Here is a 24,390-nt window from a genome sequence, read left to right as displayed (position 1 = left end):
AATCAATTCAGGCAGCTGAAAAGTTGATTTTTAGCAGCCATATAAATAATTTCCATGCCTTCTGAAGAAATTTTCAAATTTTTGGAGAAATCTGGAGGCTCCAGAATGGCCAAAAATGGTGAAATTTCTTTCAGGGGAATCGATGTCAGTTTCAGGACTTATTTTCATCATTTTTTACTGAATAAATACTAATTTCAAAAAAAAACTTCTCCAGAATAAATAATTTTGAATTTCCCAAAATTTTCCAAAAATCAAAAAATCAATTTAAGCAGCTGAAAACTTGATTTTTAGCAGCTCTATAAATAATTTCCATCCCTTCTGGAGAAATTTTCAAATTTTTGGAGAAATAAAAAATTGGACTGGAGGCTCCAGAATGGCCAGAAATGGTGAAACTTTGTTTAGGGGAATTGATTTCAGTATCAAGTTTCAGGATTTATTTTCATCATTTTCACAGAATAAATACAAATTTCAAAAAAAAAATAAAAATAAAAATAATGAAAATAGATTCTCCAGAATGATTAATTTTGAATTTTCAAAAATTTACCAAAAATTAAAAAATCAATTTAGGCAGCTGAAAACTTTATTTTTATAACAGCCCTGTAAATAATTTCCATCCCTTTTGGAGAAATTTTCAAATTTTTGGAGAGATCAAAAATTGGCTGGAGGCTCCAGAATGACCAGAAATGATTAAATTTTGGTCGAGTGGAATTTTAATTTTCAAAAATTTGCCAAAAAATCAAAAAATCACCTTACAATTCTCTATTTTTTGGGGTTCTTGAACAATTGAAAGGTCCTTTATCATGATACACTATTTAGATATCTATGTCTATCCTTTGCTGGTAATTTTAAAAATGGAATGTGAGATCCTTGCTGATGGAAAAATCTGCATTGTACATGAATTTTTTTCCTAGATCGAAGCCATGCTAACAAAAGATCCTCAATCTCGAACTTTGAAGGTTGGGGCTTTCCTAGCACTACCTTGGCTGACTCCCTCCCTCCCCCCCCCTAAAAAAATATGATACAAAAATGCAAATCACTCGATTTCTTCTCAATATCTCGACTCATGCCTCGATAGATCCCGCTCACCGTTCAGGTTCTTTGCAATCTTCACGTTTAAATCACTCGGGTGACAACTTGCCCACATTCTCTGCAGGGAAAAAAAAGTTTATATTTACGAATCACTGTCACCGTAATACGCCTCATCACGCTTACATTATACTCGCGTATTCGATAGTAAGAGTAGATGACGCAGAACGAGAACACAACGTACGCTCATATAGTATAAGTACAAGTACCTCTACTTTTGTCTCTTCCTCTATACCTCTATACTCTTGTCTATGGCACTCTCCGCGTGCTAAAAAATCACATATACACAAAACGTTGTACATTTTTACACCGATTTATAAAAAGATATTCTATACTTCACGGTGCGTTGTCTAGATATCTCTATGTGGTTTGAAAGTACCGTAAACTAGAGACTGTGTATGCACTTGAGAGAGACAGAAAGATGAAATTTTTACAAGTACGAGTATACTTGGGCAAAATGTGTATGCGGTAAACAGCCATACACAGGCGTATATGTATGTGTGGAAATCTCGGGAAAATCTGTATACCTCTCTGCGCGTTCTCTTCTCGGCATCGCCATCGCAGATTATACGCAAAAGAAGCACGATGAATGTAGCATATATGCGTATATACTACGTGCTGAGATACTATAAAATACCCGTGAAGGTGTCGAGACGCGCGAAAAAATCTTTCAATTGTCCAATCCCTAGTAAATGATTCTTTTAACGGTGTTCACAGTCTCCAATGTGTGGAAATTAATTAGTCGCGGATCGAGTTCTACCTGCCTACATACATTTTAACTACCTTAAAGTGTTTTAATTATACGACGACCGCGAGCTAACCACGATTTTATATACACACTCGAATGGATTTAAGTAAACCTAGATCTCAAAAGCCAACATTAATGCCCTGCTAAAAACTCTGCGAAAATCATTCTCACAAATACAAAAAAAAACTTTGCTCCCTTATATTATATTTTTCGCCAAGATATTCTCATTAACATAACGGTTTTGTTTATCGCGAATATTCCAACCACAGAACAGTCGAACTGAAAAACACGCCAGAGTAATCTTTAATTTTTTTTCAACTGCTCCACTAGAATATCGTAGAAGGTATGATAATATTAAAGCAGTTTAAATGAATTTTCGCACAGTGTAAAATCTTTCCGAACGATGCAGGCTAATCGCATTCAATTCCAATGGGGTAGAAAATTTCGCCTTCGTCGTCGGTGGGATGGCGTTATCAACCGACTTACGCTATCCGTTGGGGGTTTGCGTTTATAACTCGTCGTCGTCGCGTGTCAAATGTTTCGGAATTTGCATTAACATCTCTCCCGAATCGAGTTCACCTTACCCCCTTTAAATCGAGCTAAAACTATCACAGTGATGGGTGAATGGCGTCGAGATTAAAAAAACCAAACGTGTGCCGGTGAAGTTGGAGAGTGAGGGGATTTGTGTTTTGTACTGGTATGGGTTGCTTTTGTACTGGCTGGTTGTACTTAGTGGAAAGTTGAGTATTTTTAGTTGGTCTCAGAGTCAGTAAGTTCTCCCTCCTCAAGCTTCCATTCATCTCTGTGAAATATTTGTCAAATTCGAGATCTACATCCCTCAAGACATGCAAATCGATGTCTCGCAGGCAAATATGCCTAAAATTTCAAATTCACCCCCTGCCCCCTTCCATCTACTCCCACAAAACTTATCCCTGCAAATTTGAAATGTATAAATCGATGTATCACACCAGGATATCCACAAGCCTGGAAAACCTGGAAAAGTCAGGGAATTTTGGAAATTTACAGCGTTTTTTACTCGTACTCAAAAGTCAGTTGCCAAATATTATTTGAAGTTCAACTTTTTTGGCAAAAAATTGGAAAAAGGAATTGCCAAAATGTCCTGCCTTTTGCTGAAATTAAACAAGTTTCTATCGAGTTTAGTTTCAATTTTATATTTGAAGGGTTCCTTTCCAAGTCGGCCTAAGTCCATTTTTATCATTTTTGAGTCAGCAGCGCCATCTGCTGGTACAGGTCGGTTAACACCTTTATCACCTTGTCCCAACACCTGGCGTTACTTTTTTCGCTCAGGAGCGCTGTTTTGCCGGCTCGAAAAAACAGCTGATTATTCCAAAGTGGCCTAAATCCATTTTTTACGAGTATTTGTATACAAGTGCGGTTGTGCCGTTTTTTTTTCAAGTTTTTCAACGATTTTTGAGAGACGAAATTTGAAGGTGCTTCGAATGAAATTGTTTCAGAAATGTATTAAATTAATGATTCGTGAATTTTTTTTTGAAAAAACGCGTTTTTCAGCTCTTTTTCGAAATTTTTAACATCAGATAATTCCAAATGGGCCTAAGTCCACTTTTTCTGACTGTTTGACGCGCTCTGGAGCTGAAAATACGCAAAATTAAAAAAATACCAATACGGTACTTTAAAGCAGAAAGATCAAGCTTCACAACCATATAATCACATCATTTATTATTGAAGCGGAAGGGCGAGAAAAACACTTATTTGTGTTTTTCTCGAAACGAAAAAAATGGACTTAGGCCGACTTGGAAAGGAACCCTTCATTTTAATGGAAAAACAAAAAGTTCTGTTTTTTTTTGATAATTTTTTTTGCATTAAAAATGTATTGCCTATGTTTTGTCACTTTTTTGGTTAATTTTTGATTACTTTTTTGAGCATTTTAGGTTACTAAAGTCACTTTTTTAGGAAAAAAATGTACGAGTGCTGGGATTTCAAAAAAGTATTGATTAAATTTGAGTAATGTTTACATTAAAAAAATAGGTATAGGTATATTTCTTTCTGAAGTCATGATTTTTTTTGGAATTGTAAATTTTCCAGAGCTTTTGCCCTCACATTGCCTGGGACATTCAACATCGAAAAGATGAGAAAGACGATTAAGACAATTAAGACAAGAAAGATGAGAAAGACAAGACAGACTAAAAAGATGAGAAACATGAAACACAGGAAAGATGAGAAAGATGAGAAAGATGAGAAAGATGAGAAAGATGAGAAAGATGAGAAAGACGAGAAAGACGAAAAAGACGAAAAAGATGAAAAAGAGGAAAAAGAGGAAAAAGACGGAAAAGACGGAAAAGACAAAAAAGTCAAAAAAGTCAAAAAAGTCGAAAAAGACAAGAAAGATGAGAAAGTCGAAAAAGTCGAAAAAGTCGAAAAAGTCGAAAAAGTCTAAAAAGTCTAAAAAGACGAGAAAGATGAGAAAGTCGAAAAAGTCGAAAAAGTCGAAAGAAAGGTGAGAAAGTCAAAAAAGTCAAAAAAGTCGAGAAAGTCGAGAAAGACAAGAAAGTCGAGAAAGATGAAAAAGACAAGAAAGATGAAAAAGTTGAAAAAGTCGAAAAAGTCGAGAAAGACAAGAAAGACAAAAAAGTCGAAAAAGTCGAAAAAGTCGAAAAAGTCGAAAAAGTCAAAAAAGTCGAAAAAGTCAAAAAAGTCAAAAAAGTCAAAAAGTCGAAAAAGTTGAAAAAGTTGAAAAAGTCGTAAAAGTTGAAAAAGTTGAAAAAGACAAGAAAGTCAAAAAAGTCAAAAAAGTCAAAAAAGTCGAGAAAGACATGAATGACGAGAAAGACAAAAAAAGACGAGAAAGATGAAAAAGTTGAAAAAGTTGAAAAAGTCGAGAAAGACAAGAAAGACAAAAAAGTCGAAAAAGTCGAAAAAGTCGAAAAAGTCAAAAAAGTCGAGAAAGACATGAATGACGAGAAAGACAAAAAAAGACGAGAAAGATGAAAAAGTTGAAAAAGTCGAAAAAGTTGAGAAAGACAAGAAAGACAATAAGTTGAAAAAGTCGAAAAAGTCAAAAAAGTCAAAAGACAAAAAAGAAGAAAATGGCGGAAAAGATGAAAAAGACGAAAAAGACAAATACAATAAAATTTCAGTATTCAGTTCAGTTCAGTATTCAGTGCAGTTTTCCCAAATTTTAAACAGTTTTTTTCTCATTTTGAACAAATTTTTCAAATTTTGAATCATGCTTTTCCAAATTGAAGGGTATAGGGGGGTGAGTATTGAAATGCGCCATCAAATCCACTCAACACCACTGACACAATTCAAGACCACACTTTAAGCAAAATATAACCATTCATTAACGCAATTTCTCAACCTCACACATCACCCATAGTACATACAAAAAAAAAAAACCGTCTATCATTTCCCCTGCTCTCTCATCCTTCATCAAGCCAAAAGCTGCGTCATAATACGACTCATTTAACCGCATGTGTCACTTCCGAACTACCTACAGTCCTACACCTAGATATAATATACTCTTATTTAACACACATGGTTTAGGGAAAAAAGTACCTATACAAGTAGACAAGTACATGCAGAGAAAATTCGAGCCTCGAGGTTGCCAACAGCAGCACGTCGGCCGGTATAAGTTCAATGACTATATGGTATTTTCGATGATGAACGCGGCTACAATAAAAATGCATACTAACCTAGTTCACGCTTTAACGAGGTTTACTTTATGTCAAATGTCTTGCAGGTATATCTGTTTTAAAAAGAATAAAAGAAGAAAAAAACCTATGTATGGAACATCTGTAAATAGGTATATAATGAAATTTTATCCACACAAATTCCAGCATTTTGTCCTCAAGTCACAAGAGTGTGAGGCTAATGCTCTCTGCTCTCTGTTTGAGGAGCTGAGAGAACGATGGCTCGATAATTAAAATTATAAGTTCACAATAAACAACAGCAATTTTTTGAACACCTCTAACCTCGTTTATGATTTTACTCACAATTTCCAGATCTCCACAAACCTGGCCTCAGGCACATCTGCACACCTATCTACAAAATTCACCCCATCAACTCATCGTCGTCGATTTTATTCAACTTGTTGAAAATTACTACACGTGTAATTCCTTCTTTTTAGTAATCTTATGTAGAAAAAAAACTCGATTCGATCCGATCAACGCACTCATCGGCAAATGGACGAAAAGCATTTGCTGTTACACGAACACGAAATATCAATAAAAACCAAACTAAACCTGGGCCATACACGCAGAAAAATCAAACAGCTCGTTCGAGAATTCACTATCTGATCCAAAGTAGTTAAGAATGATAATTCGTTAAGCACGTGGTTCTCGTTCCTATTCATACATAGGTGTATATAGGTATCGTAACAGGTGGAAAGTGTAAAATTAATTTACAACTTGACTGTAAAAGTTGTTCTTATAGGGCAACATTCTATATACCTATTCTCTATGAACGAACAGAAGGAGGGGGAGGGGGGATTCGTAGCATCGATAATCCAACAACCAGCCAGTGTATTGTGTATGAAATTACGTGAATGGAGCAAGGAGCTGTAGCAGCTTCTAAAACATGATGTCGCATCCGGCCGAACAAAAATACTCTCCCTTAATTCACAAACATCGTCGAATTCGAGCAAATACCCAAATTTTCCAAAAAATTATTCCATCTCGATGCACATCTCTTAGATGAGAGATATTCAACTTTGAAGATGGAAAAAAATGCCCCATTTTGAAAAAAATGCCCCATTTTGAAAAAAATGCCCCATCCTGAAAAAAATGCCCCATTCTGAAAAAAATGCCCCATTTTGAAAAAAAATTTTCACAATAGAAACACTAGTCCAAGTTAATATTATGTAAAGGAATTCCCAAGCATTTGACTTGACCCTACCTTACGATAATTAATTGTTATCACGCAAACCACCCCCTTTATTTGCTCTCACCGCTCGATCAAACCAGTATATTCAGAAAAAATACTTCTATTATCTTAATGCAGCCCATCTCTTGGAGCTATAAATAGATACACAAACCGCAATCAACTCTTTTATGTAGAAATTACCGACGATTCATTTAAATTCATGGGAATTACTCTTTTCATCGACCACCGAGCGGTCTTATACTGCAGACAAAACAAATAACCACATCTGTCTTGGAACGATGATGATGATGAGGCTCACCCGCATACAATAAATTGACTAATTCTACCCTATATGGAGGTCGTTTCGAGTATATATTTTAATATACTGCGTGCCAGGAAGGCGATAACAATACCGAACTGGCTATTAAAATTATTCTAATTGTTAAAAGATTGATTTTTATGTACGAGTTCACGGTATCATTTAAAAACACCCACGAATTGCACTTCATCGATGATGATGAGGCAGCCTCGTCTATCTACATATTTTGGAATTGAGCGAAATCAACCATTAATGTTGAACAGACACGCCATCGATACTAATAAAAAATCCCAACATATTATTTTCTAATTCTAACGCATTATAGATCCATTAAAATCTTATCAAAAAGTTAACGCATCGTACAATATAGCAAAGTTATACATACATAACATAGGTAGGATAAAAATTTTGGCAACTGTCAGAGCTTTATTATTAGGCTAGGCGAACGTATCAAAAAAAAGATTGGTATTGCGAGCACGTATTTTAGTAAATTATACTTTATTATTTTTTAAGTCGATATGATTTTCTTATTTCTGTAGCGTTGAAAATTTGAATTAGCTAGGTGACCTCGTAAATTACCAAGTCGAGAGCTAAAGATATTCAAAACATTACGCCACAGCTCAGCCTCACAGCAGCCTGTTTGCGGTGCTGTAATACATTAAACGTGTAGTATATTTTAAAAGCTGAATTTTCCTGCCATCAGTAACGTAACGTTGAATATTAAAATCACTGAGAGAAAGAGAAGTGTTCAACCCTTTTGGAATTCACGACGACGACGAGTAAGTAAGAGTGAGGGAATTCGGCATCGGGGTTTAAAATTAACCTCAAAAGTATTTAAAGCATCCATCAACAAACCGTGTTAGTCGAATGAATTTTGATTCTAGCGGCGAGCGTCGTCCAACCCACAAACATTTCTAACCCATTAGAAGAAGGATTCCCTCAGCGAACGCTACCCCAGCCCCGCTTTTGGTCTATATTATACCAGTTTTAACATCGGTAATGAAATAAAGTTTGCCATTAGAGATAGTCTCCCTACCGTGTTTGGAATTAATAACATCAACGGGGATATACCGCTCTGTACTGTGTGCTTTGCAGCTCTCGCAGCTTGGTGTGCTCTCTGTCTCTCTCTGTAGACGAATAAATTTCTATTTCGTGTACCCTTTCGAATGCGAGTGGTTGCCAAATTTTCAGTTGAGAGTTTTACAGAACGTATGGTGTAAATCATTAGATATGTGTACGTTGAAATGTGCGGATTTGATTGGGGAAAAGCAAAATGAAGTGAAATATTGGCATATGTATTGGTATACAATCTCGTTGAAATGATTGAAACAATGGTCATGATTGAAGCGATAAAAATGCGTTTTGTTAATGAATTACCCCCCCCCCTGCCCCCACCCTTGAGTTCAGAAAAACATCGGGTGTCTCTGGTTCAAATTTTGAAGAAAAAAATTGTTCAGATTGGAAAGAAGAAAAAAACTGTTGAAAATTCGGTACAGTGGTTCAAAATTCAGAACAACCATTTAAATTTAGAAGAATCATGAAAAATTTGAAAAAGTTGCCCAAAACATGGAAAAACTGCCACCACTTGGAAAAAAAATTCAATACAGGGTAAAATTTTTCAAAATGAAAAAAAAGTCAAATATTCTATAGAAAAAATTGGTCAACATGTTCTTAGAGTTGGAAATTTAAGAAAAAATTATCAAAATTTGAACCGATTTTCATAATTTGAAAACTATGTTGAAAATTTGAGAAACATTGCTTTGAAGGAGAAAATGTTTAAAAATAGAAACATATTTTTCAAAAAGAAAAAATGTCTAGTTTTTGAAAAAATTGTTCAAAATTTGATAAAGTTACTCAAAATTGAGAAAAGTTGGCGAAAATCTATGGAGGAAAATTGCTCTAATTTTTGATAAAAAACTTGAAATTGAAAAGATTTGCGGAGAAAGTTCAAAGAATATTGTACTTAGTTTGAAACGATTCCTCGAACATTTGCTCAAATTAATCAAAATTTGGAAAAATAATAATTCAAAGTTTGAAAAAATGGATCAGAATTTATTTGAAACTGAAAAAACTGTTGGAAATCTGAGAAGTAATCCAGTGAAAATTTTGCCAATAATTTTGAAAAAATGTTCCAAGTATTAAAAAATGTCCAAAATTTACAAGCAAAAAACCCGTTTAAAAGCTAAAAAAATTGTTCAAATTTTGAAATTTTATTTATGAATAATTTTGAAAGAATACCTAGTTCAAAATATGATGTAAATCGTTAATTTTAAAACAAAGTTTACATAAAATTTGGAGAATTCGTTCACAAGTTGAAAAATTGTTCAAAGGAAAACATTTTAATAAAAATTGTTCAACCCCCCCCCTCCTCCTCCTCAAAAAAGGTTTGGAAAAAATGAATGAACATTATTTTGGAAAAAAGTGCTCAAAACTGGAACGAGTTGTTCAAAGGGAAACATGTTGACGAATATTATTCAAAATTTTCTCTCCCTCTCTACCCCTAAAAAATTTAATAGACCGAAATTTGAAAAAAAGTGCTCAAACTTGTTTAAAATTTGAAAAAATGTTCAATGGAAAATAGTATGTTGATAAAAAGTGTTCAAAATTCCCCCTTCCCAAAAAAAGTTCAAAATTTGGATAAAATAAATCAAAATTTGAAAAAATTGTTCAATATTCCTTCTTCGCCCCTCCCCTCCAAAAAAGTCCAAAATTTGTAGAATTTGTCAAGATTTTTGGAAAATTGTTCATAAGGAAACATGTTGATAAAAATTGTTCAAAATTTCTTCCCCCCCCCCCCAAAAAATAGGCCAGGAATTTGGAAAAAATGAATGGAAAAAAGTGCTCAAAATTTGACAAAGTTATCTAAAATTCAAACAATTTTAAAGGGAAACATGTTCATAAAAATTGTTCGAAAATTCCCCTCTCCCCCACCCCCTTCCATTATCCTTCAAAAAAATGCCCAAAATTTGCATAATTTGTCCAGATTTTCAAAAAATTGTTCAACGAGAAACATGTTGGTAGAAATTGTTCAGAATCTCTCTCTCCCCCCCCCAAAAAAAAAGATTTGAAATTTGGAAAAGAATAAATAAAAACTTGGAAAAAAGTGCTTAAAATTTTGGAGAAATTGTTGCAAATTTTTAAAAAATGTACAAAGGAAAACATGCGCATAAAAATTGTGCAAAATCCTCCTTCCCTCATCCTCCAAAAAATGTCCAAAATTTTCTGAAGTAGTCATGATTTTTGAGAAATTTGTTCAATGGGAAACATGTTGATAACAATTTTTCAAAACTTCTCTCAAAAAAAAATCAAATTTTGGAAAAATTGGCTTCAATTTATTGTGGAAACTTGAAAAAAATTATTCAAAATTTGAAAAAATGTTCAAAATTTGGAGAATTTGTTCAACATGGAAAACATGTTGATATAAATAGTTCAAAATCCCCTTCCCTGCCTCCCTCCCTCCCTTCTTCCCCCTCTCCCAAAAAAATCGAAATTTGAAAAAATTGGCGAAAATTTGAGACAGTTGTTTAATTTTTTTTAAATTGTTAAAATTTTAAAATATTGTTAAAATTTGTAAATTTTTGTTGAAAATTTGAAGAGAAAAAATGTTTAAAATCTAGAAGAATAATTTTCATTTTAAAAACTAGTTTTCTATGTATAAGTTCAAAAAAAATGTTCAAAATTTGGAAAAATTGGCTTCAATTTATTGATAAAACTTGAAAAAGTTATTCAAAATTTGAAAAAAATGTTCAAAATTCAGAGAATTTGTTCAACATCTCTCTCCCTCCCCCCCCAAAAAAAATCAAAATTTGGAAAAATTGGCAAAAATTTGAGACAGTTGTTAAAATTTTTTTTTAATTGTTAAAATCTGAAAATATTGTTCAAATTTGTAAATTTTTATTGAAAATTTGAAGGGAAAAATGTGTAAAATCTAGAAAAATAATTTTCATTTTAAAAACTGGTTCTATAAGTTCAAAAAAAATGTTCAAAATTTGAAAAAAATATGTTTCGATTTGAAAAAAATACATTTAAACCTAATTGAGGAATAAATATTTGCGATTTGGAAAAAAAAATATTCAAAACTTAGGAGCAACATGTTCAAAACTTGGAAAAATTGTTCAAAATCTTGCGATTATTTCAAAACTGGATCATCTTCTCTACAACTTCCACCCAACATTTCTACTCTCCAGGGGCAAACTTTTGAACTCCATGCCCCCAAACTGTATGAAATCAAAATTTCCAAAATCTACATCTTATTACAATCTAGTTATAGAATACGCTGTACCTTCGACAATTTGGCGAATCAATTATTCAAAGTACCACGAGGTTAGTTTTTTACGTCCAGGAATCCAGCTACATATATTCTCCCTGGAGCGGGCTTTTTGCCTTTTTCTGTTTGATGATGAAGCCAACTCGATAGATAGGTTGTTTTTGTTTTTTTTTCTTGTGATGTAGATTCGCATGATAATCCGGCTGATTGCCGCATGGGCTTATTATTATGTAAGCAAGTTGTACACGTATGTAGGCACTACCATCACTACCACTCGTTACATATTTATATTGTTTTCGTATCTCTCTGCGTTTCTTTGGGTATTGTACGAGTACAGTTCGTGTGGTACGTATTAAACATGCAAACGGGGAATCGTTTATCGCGTGATTTGTTTTCTATATGTAATACGTACCCCCCCCCCTCCATCTTCCCCGTAAGCCTTGAATGGTCGGCTGTGTGATGTAACTATATACTATATACTGGCTCCTCGGATCGTGCTACGATGGTGGCAAATTTCAAAGCTCTTTTTTTTCTTTTCTTTATCCGAACTGTTTGATTAGCATTTTGTACTGTATTGTGTATCAATTACTTGGATATTGGCTGGATGCCAGATTGGATCGAGCTCGAGCGCGCTCTTGGCTTAAGCCGTATTGTAATCCGGACAGGATATCGATCCAGGTATGGAGACGAGTTTGGGTTTTCGATAGTTTGGTGTTTGGTTCAGTTTACTAGTGCTGGTGTATGTATGTATGTATTAGTCATCTGTGAAATATCGAGTCGCGAACTTGAGAGATTACAGAGAGAGTGATGAGTCGTAAATTGTCAAAATTGTTAGCATTATTGCTGACGGAGGCAGGAGGCTTGACTTCCGTTTTGGGATGCTCGAAGCGCGATTATTAGGAAGCTGATTCTTACCAGTTACCGCGTGCCTGGTTTGCTTCATCTCTTCTCTTCTCTCTCTAGCTAATCTTCGAATCAATCCGTCTACACGTCCGTTCAATTATTATGATTCACGATGACGTCCACACGATGATGAAGAACACCGCAGCAGCAACGTAGTAGATACTAGATAAAGATACGTATTGCTCTGCTGCGGCGATCCTATAGGCAGCGTGTGTTTACGCAATATACTCGACAAGCTATTCTATATAAGATACTACTACGTGTATATATGAAAATAGGGCAATTGAAATGTATTTATACGTAAGACCTACGTACAGATTACGATGAACCAAGAGTACGTACTTACTTACCTCTTCGTCGTGTATGTCAGTTAGTCAGTTCGACAATGACCTAAAGACTCGAAACGATTTCTGAATCGGTGGCAGAGATGAGCTCGAGCACGGACTGCTGCTGAAACGAGATGAAGATGGTGAAAACCAAGAGAGAGAGAGAGAGTAGAAAAAACGTGGAAATTAATAGTCTTATAATTGACGGAGTGTTGAAAGGTATGGATGGACGTACTGTAGGTGTGCTGCAATATGCTGCTCATGCACGCGAAGCTACCGCACAGGGCTCGATGGTGGCAAAAAGTCGTGATTTTATGCTGGTTTTTCTATTTATCTCAGCGTTCTTCACTCGGTCAAATTCTTTCTGCGCGAAATGTGCAGATTTATAAATCCTATCTGTGCATCTCAGTCTATGAGTGTTTGTATTGCAGATCATAAGTTGAAGGATCGTGAATACAATTCATCAATATTTAAATAGGTAGTCTTCGAGAAATTGCACTAAAATCGATTTCGAATGAAAAAATGTCTTTGTAAATGTTCAAAAGTTGATCAAATTTTACTGAAATGTAATCAAAAATTCGAAGAGATATTAAGAAAAAAAAATTATTTGTCATTTGAAATTTATTTTCATAATTTGGAAAAAAATTGTTCATAATTGGAAGAGATAGATCAAAATTTAGACAAACTGTTCAAAAAGTAGAAAAACTTTTCAAAAGAATAAATGTCGAGAACTTGAAAAAAAAAATGTTCAAACTTTTGAAAAGATTCCCAAAATTTTCAAAATTTGTACAGATTTTCGAAAAATTGCACAAAAGGAAACATGTTGATCAAAAATTGTTCAAGATCCTGTGTCTCAGATAAAATATTCAAAATTTAGAAAAATTGACAAAAACTTGAGACAGTTGTTTGAATTTTTTAAAAAATGTTCAAAAGTTGAAAAAAGTTGTTCAGAACATGAAAAAAAAGTTCAAAACTTTAAGAATTTATTCAAAATTTTGAAGCATGGTTCAATGGAAATAATATGTTCATACAAATTGTTAAAAATCCCCCCTTTCCTCCCAAAAAATGTTAAAAATTTTTGAAGTATTTGTTCATGTTGATACAAATTGTTCAAAATTCTCACCAACCCCCTTCAAAAGAATAAATGTCGAGAACTTGAAAAAAACAATATTCAAACTTTTGAAAAAATTCACAAAATTTTCAGAATTTGTTCAGATTTTTGAAAAATTGCACAAAAGGAAACATGTTGATCAAAAATTGTTCAAGATCCTGTGTCTCAGATAAAATATTCAAAATTTAGAAAAATTGACAAAAACTTGAGACAGTTGTTTGAATTTTTTAAAAAATGTTCAAAAGTTGAAAAAAGTTGTTCAGAACATGAAAAAAAAGTTCAAAACTTTAAGAATTTATTCAAAATTTTGAAGCATGGTTCAATAAAAATAATATGTTCATACAAATTGTTAAAAATCCCCCCCTTCCTCCCAAAAAATGTTAAAAATTTTTGAAGTATTTGATCATGTTGATACAAATTGTTCAAAATTCTCACCAACCCCCCCCCCTCCTTCCTCCTCCAAAAAATGTTCAAAAACTGGAAAAATTCACAAAAATTTTAGACAATTGTTTAAATTTAAAAAAAATCAAATCTGAAAAGGGTATTCAAATTTATAAATTTTTGTTAAAAAATTAAAATTTTGAAAAATTGCATGAACTTGCAAACAGATTGTTAAACTTTTTAAAATCACTAAAAAGTGCTAGAATTGTACAAAATTTTGAAAAATATGGAAAATTATTCAGAATTTGGAATAATTGTTCAAAATTTGGAACAATTTGTTCAAAAGCAAAAGGTTTGTTTGTAATTTTAAAAAAGGGCTATTTAAAATTTGAAATGATTAGGTAGGTAATCAAAATCATGACAAATTGTTCAAAATTAAAAAATTGTTCAAGATTAAAAAATTGTTCAAAATTTAAAAATTGTTCAAAATTCAAAAATTGTTCAAAATTTAAAAAATTGTTCAAAATTAAAAAATGGTTCAAAATTAAAAAAATTGTTCAAAATTAAAAAAATTGTTCAAAATTAAAAAAATTGTTCAAAATTAAAAAAATTGTTCAAACTTGAAAAATTGTTCAAAATTAAAAAATTGTTCAAAATTATGAAAAATTGTTGGAAATTGAAAAACAGACCATCCAAATTTTGAAAACCCCCGTCAAACGTTATGTACTTGAAGTGTATTTCGAAAAAATTATGTTGAATAGTGGGGAAATTGTTCAAAAGAAGTAAGTTCAGTTCAGACATTAGGAAAATAGGTTAAAATTTGAAAAGAATTATCAAAATTTTGTCAGATTATCCAAACGTGTGAAAAAATTATTCAGATACCGAAATTAAATGTCTAAAAAATTGAAAAAAATGCTCAAAATTTGAAAAAACGTCTCTAAATAATTTTTAAAAATTGCTTATAATTGAAAAAAAAACCCTCAAAAGTGTTCAAAATTACAGAAGAAATGTTCAAAAATGAGGAAATTGTAGTTACAAAATTTTGAGTAAAATTGTTCATGAGCAATGAGCAATAATGTGTAGATAGTTCATACTTTGAAAAATTTGCTCATAACTTGAAGACCAATGTGCAAAGTTTTAAAATATTTCCAAAATTCGAAAAAATAACAAAATTCTGAAAAATTGCTCGAAATTGGAAACGAATTGTTCAAAGTTTCAAATCCACTAAAAAATACCAAAATTTGTAAAAAAAAAAAAAAAAAAAATTGTTAAAAAATTTAGAAAATAATTGTTCAATAACGATGGCTTGTTTGTGATCTGTAAAATTATTCAAAATTTGAAAAAACTAATCAAAATCTTGACAAATTCTTGAAAATCTTAAAACATTGTTCAAAATTTTTAAAAATTGCTTGAAATTGAAAAAATAACCTCTCAAAGTTCGAAAAACGCTGCCAAACGTTACTCAAAGTGTTCAATTTTTGAAAATATGTACCTATTCAAAAATATATAGTTCAAATTATGAAGAAAATTGCCTAAAAATTCAAGAAAAATAATCAAAATTTTGACAAAATTGTTTAGGTACCTATATAAAAAAGTTGAATAAAAATGCTCAAAATCTGAAAAAAATTACTTTTTCAAAATTTTGAAAAATTACTACATACTTTGAAAATTGGAAAAAAGGTTATTCAAGGTTTGAAAATTTTTAAGCTTTCTTCACATTGTTCAAAATTTGAAGTGATAGTTCATAATTTTGAAAAAATGGTTCATCCTACCTTAATGTGGAAAAAAGTTGAAATTTTGAAAAAGGTATTTAATATTGCTTGATAGTACCTTGATTGTTCTACATCTCTGAAAATTGATCAAAGGAATAAAATCTTCAACACTCAACTATTGAAAAAAAATTGTTCAAAAGCTGCAAAAATTATTCAAAATCTGTAGAAAAAAAATATAAGTATTCAAATTGTTTAAAACTTGAAAAAAAAACAACCGAAGCTGAGGGGGGGGGGGTGGTTCAAAATTTGGAAAAATAATTCAAATTTTGGAAGAGAATCTTTTGAAATTGAAAAAAAAAAAGTTTCAACTCAATTATTTTGAAATCAGAGTTTTTAGCAAAACTACCAAAGTTCTGAATTCTGAAATAAATAAGGAACCAGTCAACCACCCTGAAAATAACCTAATCTCTGATCTAATTAAAATACTCGATAAATTAGTCGCAACATGGTCACATTTTCAACACTGGAACATGACACGAGGCACACCATCAATCACACTCCAATTCGGTGCTCCACCATCTGTCAACACCTTCTCAAACTTCATTATTATTTTTCATTGGTACGAGTTGAGAAAAAAAATCGTACACGAATAAAAATACCTCATAGGTAGGTACTGTACAGATGAGGTAAAACGTTCATCGGCCTCAACAGCTCGGGGTTGTGGTTGGCTCAACTAGTTCTCAATAATTACCGAATCGTGTTCGTTTCGAGTAATTTTAATGGATAAAGTACTCGTCTAGGTGTATAACTCCACAACTCTTCCATACTCATTCACCATTTGAATATCGGTTAACAGTTGGTCGAATGAGAGTTTGATTTTTAAACAAATCACCGTGGCACGCCATTATAATACTACACCAGTTTTCATGTGTGTTTGTGTGTGTGAGTATACCTACCTATATAGAGAGCCATATAAGATCTATACTTACCTATAGGTAAGGTATATGTAAGAGCAAGACAGAAAATACTCCCAACAGTCGGAAGATGCTATCAAGGATAACCATAAGTAGGAAAAACTGGTCGTCAATGTATAATCGTATATACAATTGCCAATAACAATCGCATTTACATCCATTTTAAATATACAAGCAACGATCAAACGAGAGGAGGAAAAAAAAGCTAAGAAGAAAAAAAACCTTCATCTCTTTTTTTTTTCTATACACATACGTACGTATAAATAAACGTAGGTACCTCTGCATACTCGTATATAGAGGTAGAGGTACTCGATGTGTACTATAAGGTTTCGACACTAAAGAGAGCCCGCGCGTTCGCCGCTTCGTATTAAAATTCTAATCGTCGATGATTATAATGTAAAAACGTACAGAGCTGGAAGGTAAAATTACGAACCGGGGAGTTGACTTACGATAGGACGTAGTCATCACGTATTAATGAAACATATAATGGATATGCAGCGAGCGGTAATGTTATCATAATATTAATGGACGTCTATCCATTAGCGGCCATGTTTACCACTAACGTAAGGAGCGATAACTGTTATTACACTTATAAATTAGATATAGAGTTTCTTTTTTTGTATATGTGATGTTTTTTTTTCTCCTTTTTTACTTGATCTTTCTATGAAGAGAAGACTGTTTCACATTTTCAAAACCTCATCCATCCGTATAGGTATCAATATGACTTCTCCAGATGGTGATATTAGTGGCACTTTGCTGCGGATAAGTCTCATCTGAGAGTCTTCAATGGTATCGAGCAACTTATACTCCTACGATTTGTGCAATTTGCGAGGGCATCAGAGAGAATTACCTACGAGTAGAATTGGCACCGATGCAATATATGTACATGAGATTAGGATTTAATAGGTGTAGTATTTGTTAATGCGAGAAGTGTTTTGAATTATGAACGTAGATATGTGCAGATGAAGAAGAGGTACTTGGGTTTAACAAAACTTGGCGGAAGTGAAATATGTGTCGAGTTGGATCCCCCCGTCCCCTTCGTCATCATCGCCATTTTCGCGAATATCATTTTCAAATTAGTTCTTTATGTACCCGAATATGACCGTAGGAATATTTGCACCCCCCCCCCTCTGATGTTCTGGGACAACTTTTTACTTTAGAGGGGCATCCTATAAGGAACACTAAAGCAAACTTGACAAAAAAAAAACTGGCCCTAATGACAAAATTGCGGCCATTTTGATTGGCAGGTCAGCCGAAGCGAGAAATTCTTCCAACTGAACAACGTTAGATCGAAAGAGCATGGGAAATTTTACCACTAGCCAAAATTTCAAGTGCTGAAGTACAATTTTCGATTTTTGGTGAATTTTTGAAAATCAAATTGATGCCAAAAAAGAGGGAAAAATGAACATTTTTACCAAATTGACCTAGAAAGCTGAAATTTGGGATAAATTGGATTATCGACCTGTCAAATCGATTGGAAACGGTTTCAAACCATTTTGAGTAGTTCTGGAGCCTCTGAAACTTGAAATTTCTACAAAATTTCATCAAATGAAATTGGAAATCTGAAATTCACGCTGCACTTCAACTTTAACACCTTACCAAGTCAACTGAGGGTAAATTTTCAATCGTTTTGGAGTCTCCAGCGACTTTTTGAAAAATACTGGAGCCTCCAGTAAATTTTTGAAACTTGAAATTTCTACAAAATTCCATCAAATGAAATTGGAAATCCAAAATTCACGTTGCACTCCGACTTTAACACCTTATCAAGTCGACTGCAGGTAAATTTTCAGTCGTTTTGGAGCCTCCAGTAAATTTTTGAGACTTGAAATTTCTATAGAATTTTGTCAAATGAAGTCGAAAAGACAAAAATCACTCTGCACAGAACGTGCTAAAGTTGATTCGGACAGATTTTGTGTCATACTTAACTTACCTGCCATGAAGGTCAAAGAATAGCTGGAAGCTTCAAAACGACTTGAAACCACCTGCAGTCGACTGTATTGCGTTTTGAAATCAATTCGCAGAATTAATTTCGTCTTATTTTGAGGAAATGTCAAGTTTCGAAAATCTGCTGGAGGCTCCAAGAATTTTCAATAAGTCGCTGGAGGCTCCAAAATGTCTTGAACCTACATGTAGTCGATTTGAGAGCGTCTGGAAATTGAAGTGCAGAGTCAATTTTGGATTTCCAGCTTTGTTTAGTAAAATTTTATTGAAATTTTGAGCATTGAAAAAAACCCTGCTGGAGGCTCCAGCAATTTTCAAAAACTCACTGGAGGCTCCAAAATGACTTGAAACCACCTGCAGCTGACTTCATAGCGTATTGAAATTAGTTTACAGAGTGAATTTTGACTCATTTTGAGGAAATTTCAAATTTCAAAAATCTACTGGAGTCTCCAGTGATTTCCAAAAAGGTCGCTGGAGGCTCCAAAATGACTTGAATCCACCTGTAGTCGACTTCATAGCGTGTTGAAATTGGAGCAGAGTAAATTTTGAATTTTCAGTTCTGTTTGGTAAAATTTTATGGAAATTTCGAGCTTTGAAAAACCTGCTGGAGGCTCCAGCAAATCCAAAAAGTCACTAGAGGCTACAAAAGGACTTGAAATCCACCTTCAGTCGACTTCATACCGTATTGAAATAAGTTTACAGAATAAATTGCGGCTTTCCAACTGCATTTTCAAATTTCAAAAATCTACTGGAGGCTCCAAGAATTTTCAAAAAGTCGCTGGAGGCTCCAAAATAACTTAGAATTGCCTGCAGTCGACTTCGTAGCGTATTGAAATTAGTTTGCAGAGTGAATTCCGGCTCATTTTGAGGAAATTTCAAGATTCAAAAATCTACTGGAGGCTCCAGTGATTTCCAAAAAGGTCGCTGGCGGCTCCAAAATGACTTGAACCCACCTGTATTCGACTTCATATTGAATCAGAGTAAATTTTGAATTTTCAGCTGTGTTGGGAAAAATTTTATGGAAATTTCGAGCATTGAAAAACCTGCTGGAGACTCCAGTAATTTCCAAAAAGTCGGAGGAGGCTCCAAAATGACTTGAAGAATTAATTTCGGTTTTCCAACCACATTTGATGAAATTTTGTGGAAATTATCAAGTTTCAAAAATTTGCTGGAGGCTCCAGTAATTACCAAAAAGACGCTGGAGGCACCAAAATGACTTGAAGAATGTAGTTTGGCTTTCCAACTGCAATTTTGTGGAAATTTTCAAGTTTCAAAAATATGCTGGAGGCTCCAGTGATTTCCAAAAAGTCGCTGGAGGCTCCAAAATGACTTAAAGAATTTATTCCGGCTTTCCAACTGCATTTGATGAAATTTTGTGGAAATTATCAAGTTTCAAAAATCTGCTGGAGGCTCCAGTAATTTCCAAAAAGACTCTAGAGGCTCCAAAATGACTTTAAGAATGTATTTCAGCTTTGCAACTGCAGTTGATGAAATTTTGTGGAAATTTAAAGTTTCAAAAAACCGCTGGAGGCTCCAGAACCGTTCAAAACAGCTGGAAACCATTTTCAATCGATTTGGCTGGTCGAAAATAGAGTATATCCCAAATTTCGGCTTTCTATGTCAATTTGGTAAAATTTTGATTTTTTTTCTCTTTTTTGGCGAAATTTGTTTTCCAAAAATTCATCAAAAAATACTGTCTACCTCTTGAAATTTTGGCTGTGTATGGATTGTTGCGTGCTCTTTGATCTAACTTTGTCCAGTTCATCATAGTCTTCTGTTGGAAAGTCTAAAATCTGCGATTGTGGCTGACCTGTCAATCAGAATGACCGCCATTTTGTTATTAAGGCAAACTTTCTTTGGCAAGTTTGCTTTAAAATGCTCCTTAGGATGTTCCCTATAAGAAAAAAAGTTATCCCAGGGGATCGGAGGGTGGAGGGGGTGTAATTATTCCTATATCGTCATACTCCGGACTAAATTAGTTTTGTTTTCGTTGATCCGACGTACCGCGGGTTAATTAAGGGTAATTTGTATGTAGAAGCTTTTCACCGGTGTGTCTGCGACGATCGGAGCGTGATTATCTTATTTATGGTCATCGGCTATAGGATTTATTTTTAGGTGCAGTATGTACGTACATGTTTGCAGAGAGTACACGAGCATCATCATTATCATCATAGGTACCTACTATAAGCTGATTTGAGAAAACCTAGTTCAAGGTCGATGTCGATTGATGTCACCAACGTAGCACAGAGCACTGAGAAGTGAGCAGCAGGGGGCACGCCATTGTTGAGCGGTATATTTCATGTTTTAGTACCTACAACATACTATACTATACGATATACAGTATGTTGGACAAGTTGTAATCGAGAGCTTAGATCGTGGCTTTGCGATTGGCAGAAACAAAAAGTTGAGAATAAAAATGTCGATATCGTGAGTAAGCGTTGGTACAATTGTGTGGAACATGATCTTCCGCAGCATCCTCCAGGCATAGGGATTTGGATCCTGCATATATGTACCTAGTCGTCCATTTAAACCATCTACACGGCTGCTCTAGCTCTGGCTTTGGCTCTGTGGCCATATTATTTCGAATGATATAATGTATCGAGCTGTTTCTTTTCAACTCTTTTTCTCTCTAACTGGTTGAAAATATTCGTAACGCTGCGAGATGCGATGTGATGGTCTCGCATAGAGCGAGTTGTTTTTTCGAAGGCAGCCGCACTCTTCGCAGACGATAAAGAATTTATAGACTGTAGGTGAGATAGCTTGGAAGTCGGGAGATGTTGCATTATTATCGACCAAAGAAACCAGTTTCCATCGTGTATTATTATATCCATCTCCGTCGCTCACACCTTTTTCTTTCGCATTTTTCTGCATCTCCTGCGTATCTATCTACGCGCTGGCTTCACTTACGAGTATTTGACTCGGCGCGGCGCGCTGCCTATACTGTTCTTCTCTTTATCAACCGGTTGCATCTGCTAACGTTGTTTGAATTCTGACATTTTTTTCTCTCGCGATGCTCTTTCAATCTGTAGAGCTGTCTCACTCGCGGTCTTTGAGATGGTACTCATATGTGTACCTACCAATAGTCTTCTTCATCTCTATCTCTATGCCATGGTATAGGCATATATAGAGAGTGCTTGTTGTGCTTTTTCGCCGCGCACATACATACGAGTAACTATACAATTGCGTTTTACGACATTGTTAATTTTTACGAGTCTGGATATTGGCTTTTTATTCCTTTTAACCTCATATTCTCTCTCTTTTGAGCTGGCTTCATCGTTAACAAAACAATCTCATTATCGTCGAACGCTTACTCTTTACTCATTATGGTGCCCCTCAGTCAGCCCGAAGGTGGGTTTTTTCATTTCATCTTCTTGCTGACTTATTCTGCTGTGTTGCGAGGTGTATTTATAGTAGTTCAAATCATCGCGAGTAGCTTCTTGTTGCTATATAGTTCAGGGCACGGTGTATTGTTTCAGCAAACGTGATGCTTTATGTTGTATTATTTCATTCCCAGAGTTTGCGATTTGTGGAGGGAGGCATACGTATCTATGACAATTGATGGAAAACTTGCACCATATTGACTAAATACGAAAATGGTGCTTCTTAGGCCATCAAAACTCAAGCAGGAGACTTTTCCAATTTTGGTCAATTTTTTCAAATTTACAAGTTTTTTTTTGAAGTTGTGAGTAATTTTTTCAAAGTACCTATGAGCTATTTTTTTTTTTTTTGAAAATTATCAGCAATCATTTCAAAATTTTGAACAATGTGAAGATGCCTTTAAATTTCAATGACTTTGATTGGACTTTTTTTTATCAATTTTAATCAATTTTTCAATCTAAGCAACTGTCTCAAATTTTTTTCGATTTTTCCAAATTTTGAAAAAAATTTCGGGAGGAAGGGAAAGGGGGGATTTTGAATAATTTGTATCAAAAGACAAAAAGATGAAAAGACAAAACGACGAAAAGAAGAAATGACAAAACAACAAGAAGACGAAAATATAAAAACTCGAAAAGACAAAACGACAAAAAGATGAAATGACTAAACGACAAAACGTCGAAACAACAAAAAGATGAAACGACAAAAAGATGAAAATACAAAAACTTGAAATGACAAACAACAAAAAGACAAAAAGATGAAACGACAAAACGACAAAAATACAAAAGTATGAAACGACAAAACGACGAAAAGACAAAACGATGAAAAGACAAAATGATGAAACGACAAAAAGACGAAAAGACAAAAAGATGAAATTATGAAAAGACAAAAAGATGATAATATGAAAGGATGAAAAGACAAAAAGATGAAAAGACTAATCAACAAAGTGGTGAAAAGAAGAAATGACAAAACGACAAAAAGGTGAAATGACGAAAAGACAGAAATACAAAAACTTGAAAAGACGAAACAACAAAAAGACAAAAAGATGAAACGACAAAATGACAAAAAGACAAAACAACTAAAAGTTGAAAAGACGAAACGACAAAAAGACTGAAAGACAAAACGACAAGAAGAAATGACAAAATGACAAAAAGATGAAACGACGAAAAGACAGAAATACAAAAACTTGAGAAGACGAAACAACAAAAAGACAAAAAGATGAAACGACAAAACGACTAAAAGTTGAAAAGACGAAACGACAAAAAGACTGAAAGACAAAACGACAAGAAGACAGAAAGATGAAACAATGAAAGGATGAAAAGACAAAAAGCTGAAAAGACGAAAGGATGAAAAGACAGAAAGATGAAAGATTAAACAACAAAACAGGGAAAAAAAGAAATGACAAAATGACAAAAACATGAAACGATGAAAATACAAAAACTCGAAAAGACAAAACAACAAAAAGACAAAAAGATGAAGAGACTAACCAACAAAATCACAAAAAGAGAAAAAGATGAAATGACATAACGATGAAAAGACAAAACGACAAAAAGACAAAAAGATGAAAAGATGAAAGGACAAAAAGACAAAAAGATGAAAAGACGAAAGGATGAAAAGACAAAAGGACAAAAAAAATGGAAAGACTGAATGAATGAATGTCAGTATCATTGATATCCTTCGTGCAGATCCCTTTCTTCATCGCGACGAATAAAACCGATTTTGAACGCGTTTAAACTCCAGAAAAACATCATCAAACGACTACAACAATCAAATTACATATTCCGCACACCTAAAATTACTTCTTTTCCGTTATTGAATAATAAGTAGGAGGGATCAGTGACGTCACAGCTCCGCCCTCATTTCACCTGTATTACCACATCACTCCATTTCAACTCTGCACCAACTCCTTGCACCTATTAATTAATCGAGAAAGTTCAAAAATAAGGTCAATGGGTTATAATTTATTAACAATATAAAATCATCTGGTATAGATAGGTAGAGGTACACTGGTGTTGACGACGACGACGACGACTACGACTGGGTTCAAATAATTATAGATATACCTGTACTTCTACTTCCGAGCTGTGGTGGGTGTGGCTATTAAGTTACATTAAGTTTTTATGTGTAGACTAATTTACTTTTTGATCAAATGTGCCATTTTCTAATCACACTATTTTGTTTGTTTGTTCTGTTTACAGATGCAATAGGTAAGCAATCAATTGTCCATTATTATGAGTCCAGTATTTATGTAAGTAGTGCACTCACATTTTAGATTTACTTGCTAAATTTTCAATTGAGGGAATTTTTTCAATCAAATTACGTTCTTCCCTCCTCTCTTAAGATGATCTGATGTACTCAAACGAAAAAAAAAGTATGTAAGTAGTGCACTCACATTTTAGATTTACTTG

General features: G+C 33.8%; 1 protein-coding gene across 4 annotated transcripts in view; it reads left to right on the top strand.

Annotated features, from left to right (window-relative positions):
• Positions 1-24,390, top strand: part of hth (homothorax) — a 329,596-nt gene that overhangs the window by 181,129 nt on the left and 124,077 nt on the right. For 2 of the 4 annotated variants that reach the window (XM_065366195.1, XM_065366193.1), the window contains exon 8: positions 24,181-24,189. The exons of the other annotated variants lie outside the window; for them this stretch is intronic. In XM_065366195.1, the coding sequence (XP_065222267.1) occupies positions 24,181-24,189 (9 nt within the window). The remainder of the gene's footprint in view (positions 1-24,180; positions 24,190-24,390) is intronic. 4 annotated transcript variants of the gene reach the window in all.

Source organism: Planococcus citri, chromosome 5 (assembly GCF_950023065.1).
Source record: "Planococcus citri chromosome 5, ihPlaCitr1.1, whole genome shotgun sequence".
NCBI classification, from domain to species: Eukaryota; Metazoa; Arthropoda; class Insecta; order Hemiptera; family Pseudococcidae; genus Planococcus; species Planococcus citri.
This window is presented reverse-complemented; position numbering and strand designations above follow the sequence as displayed.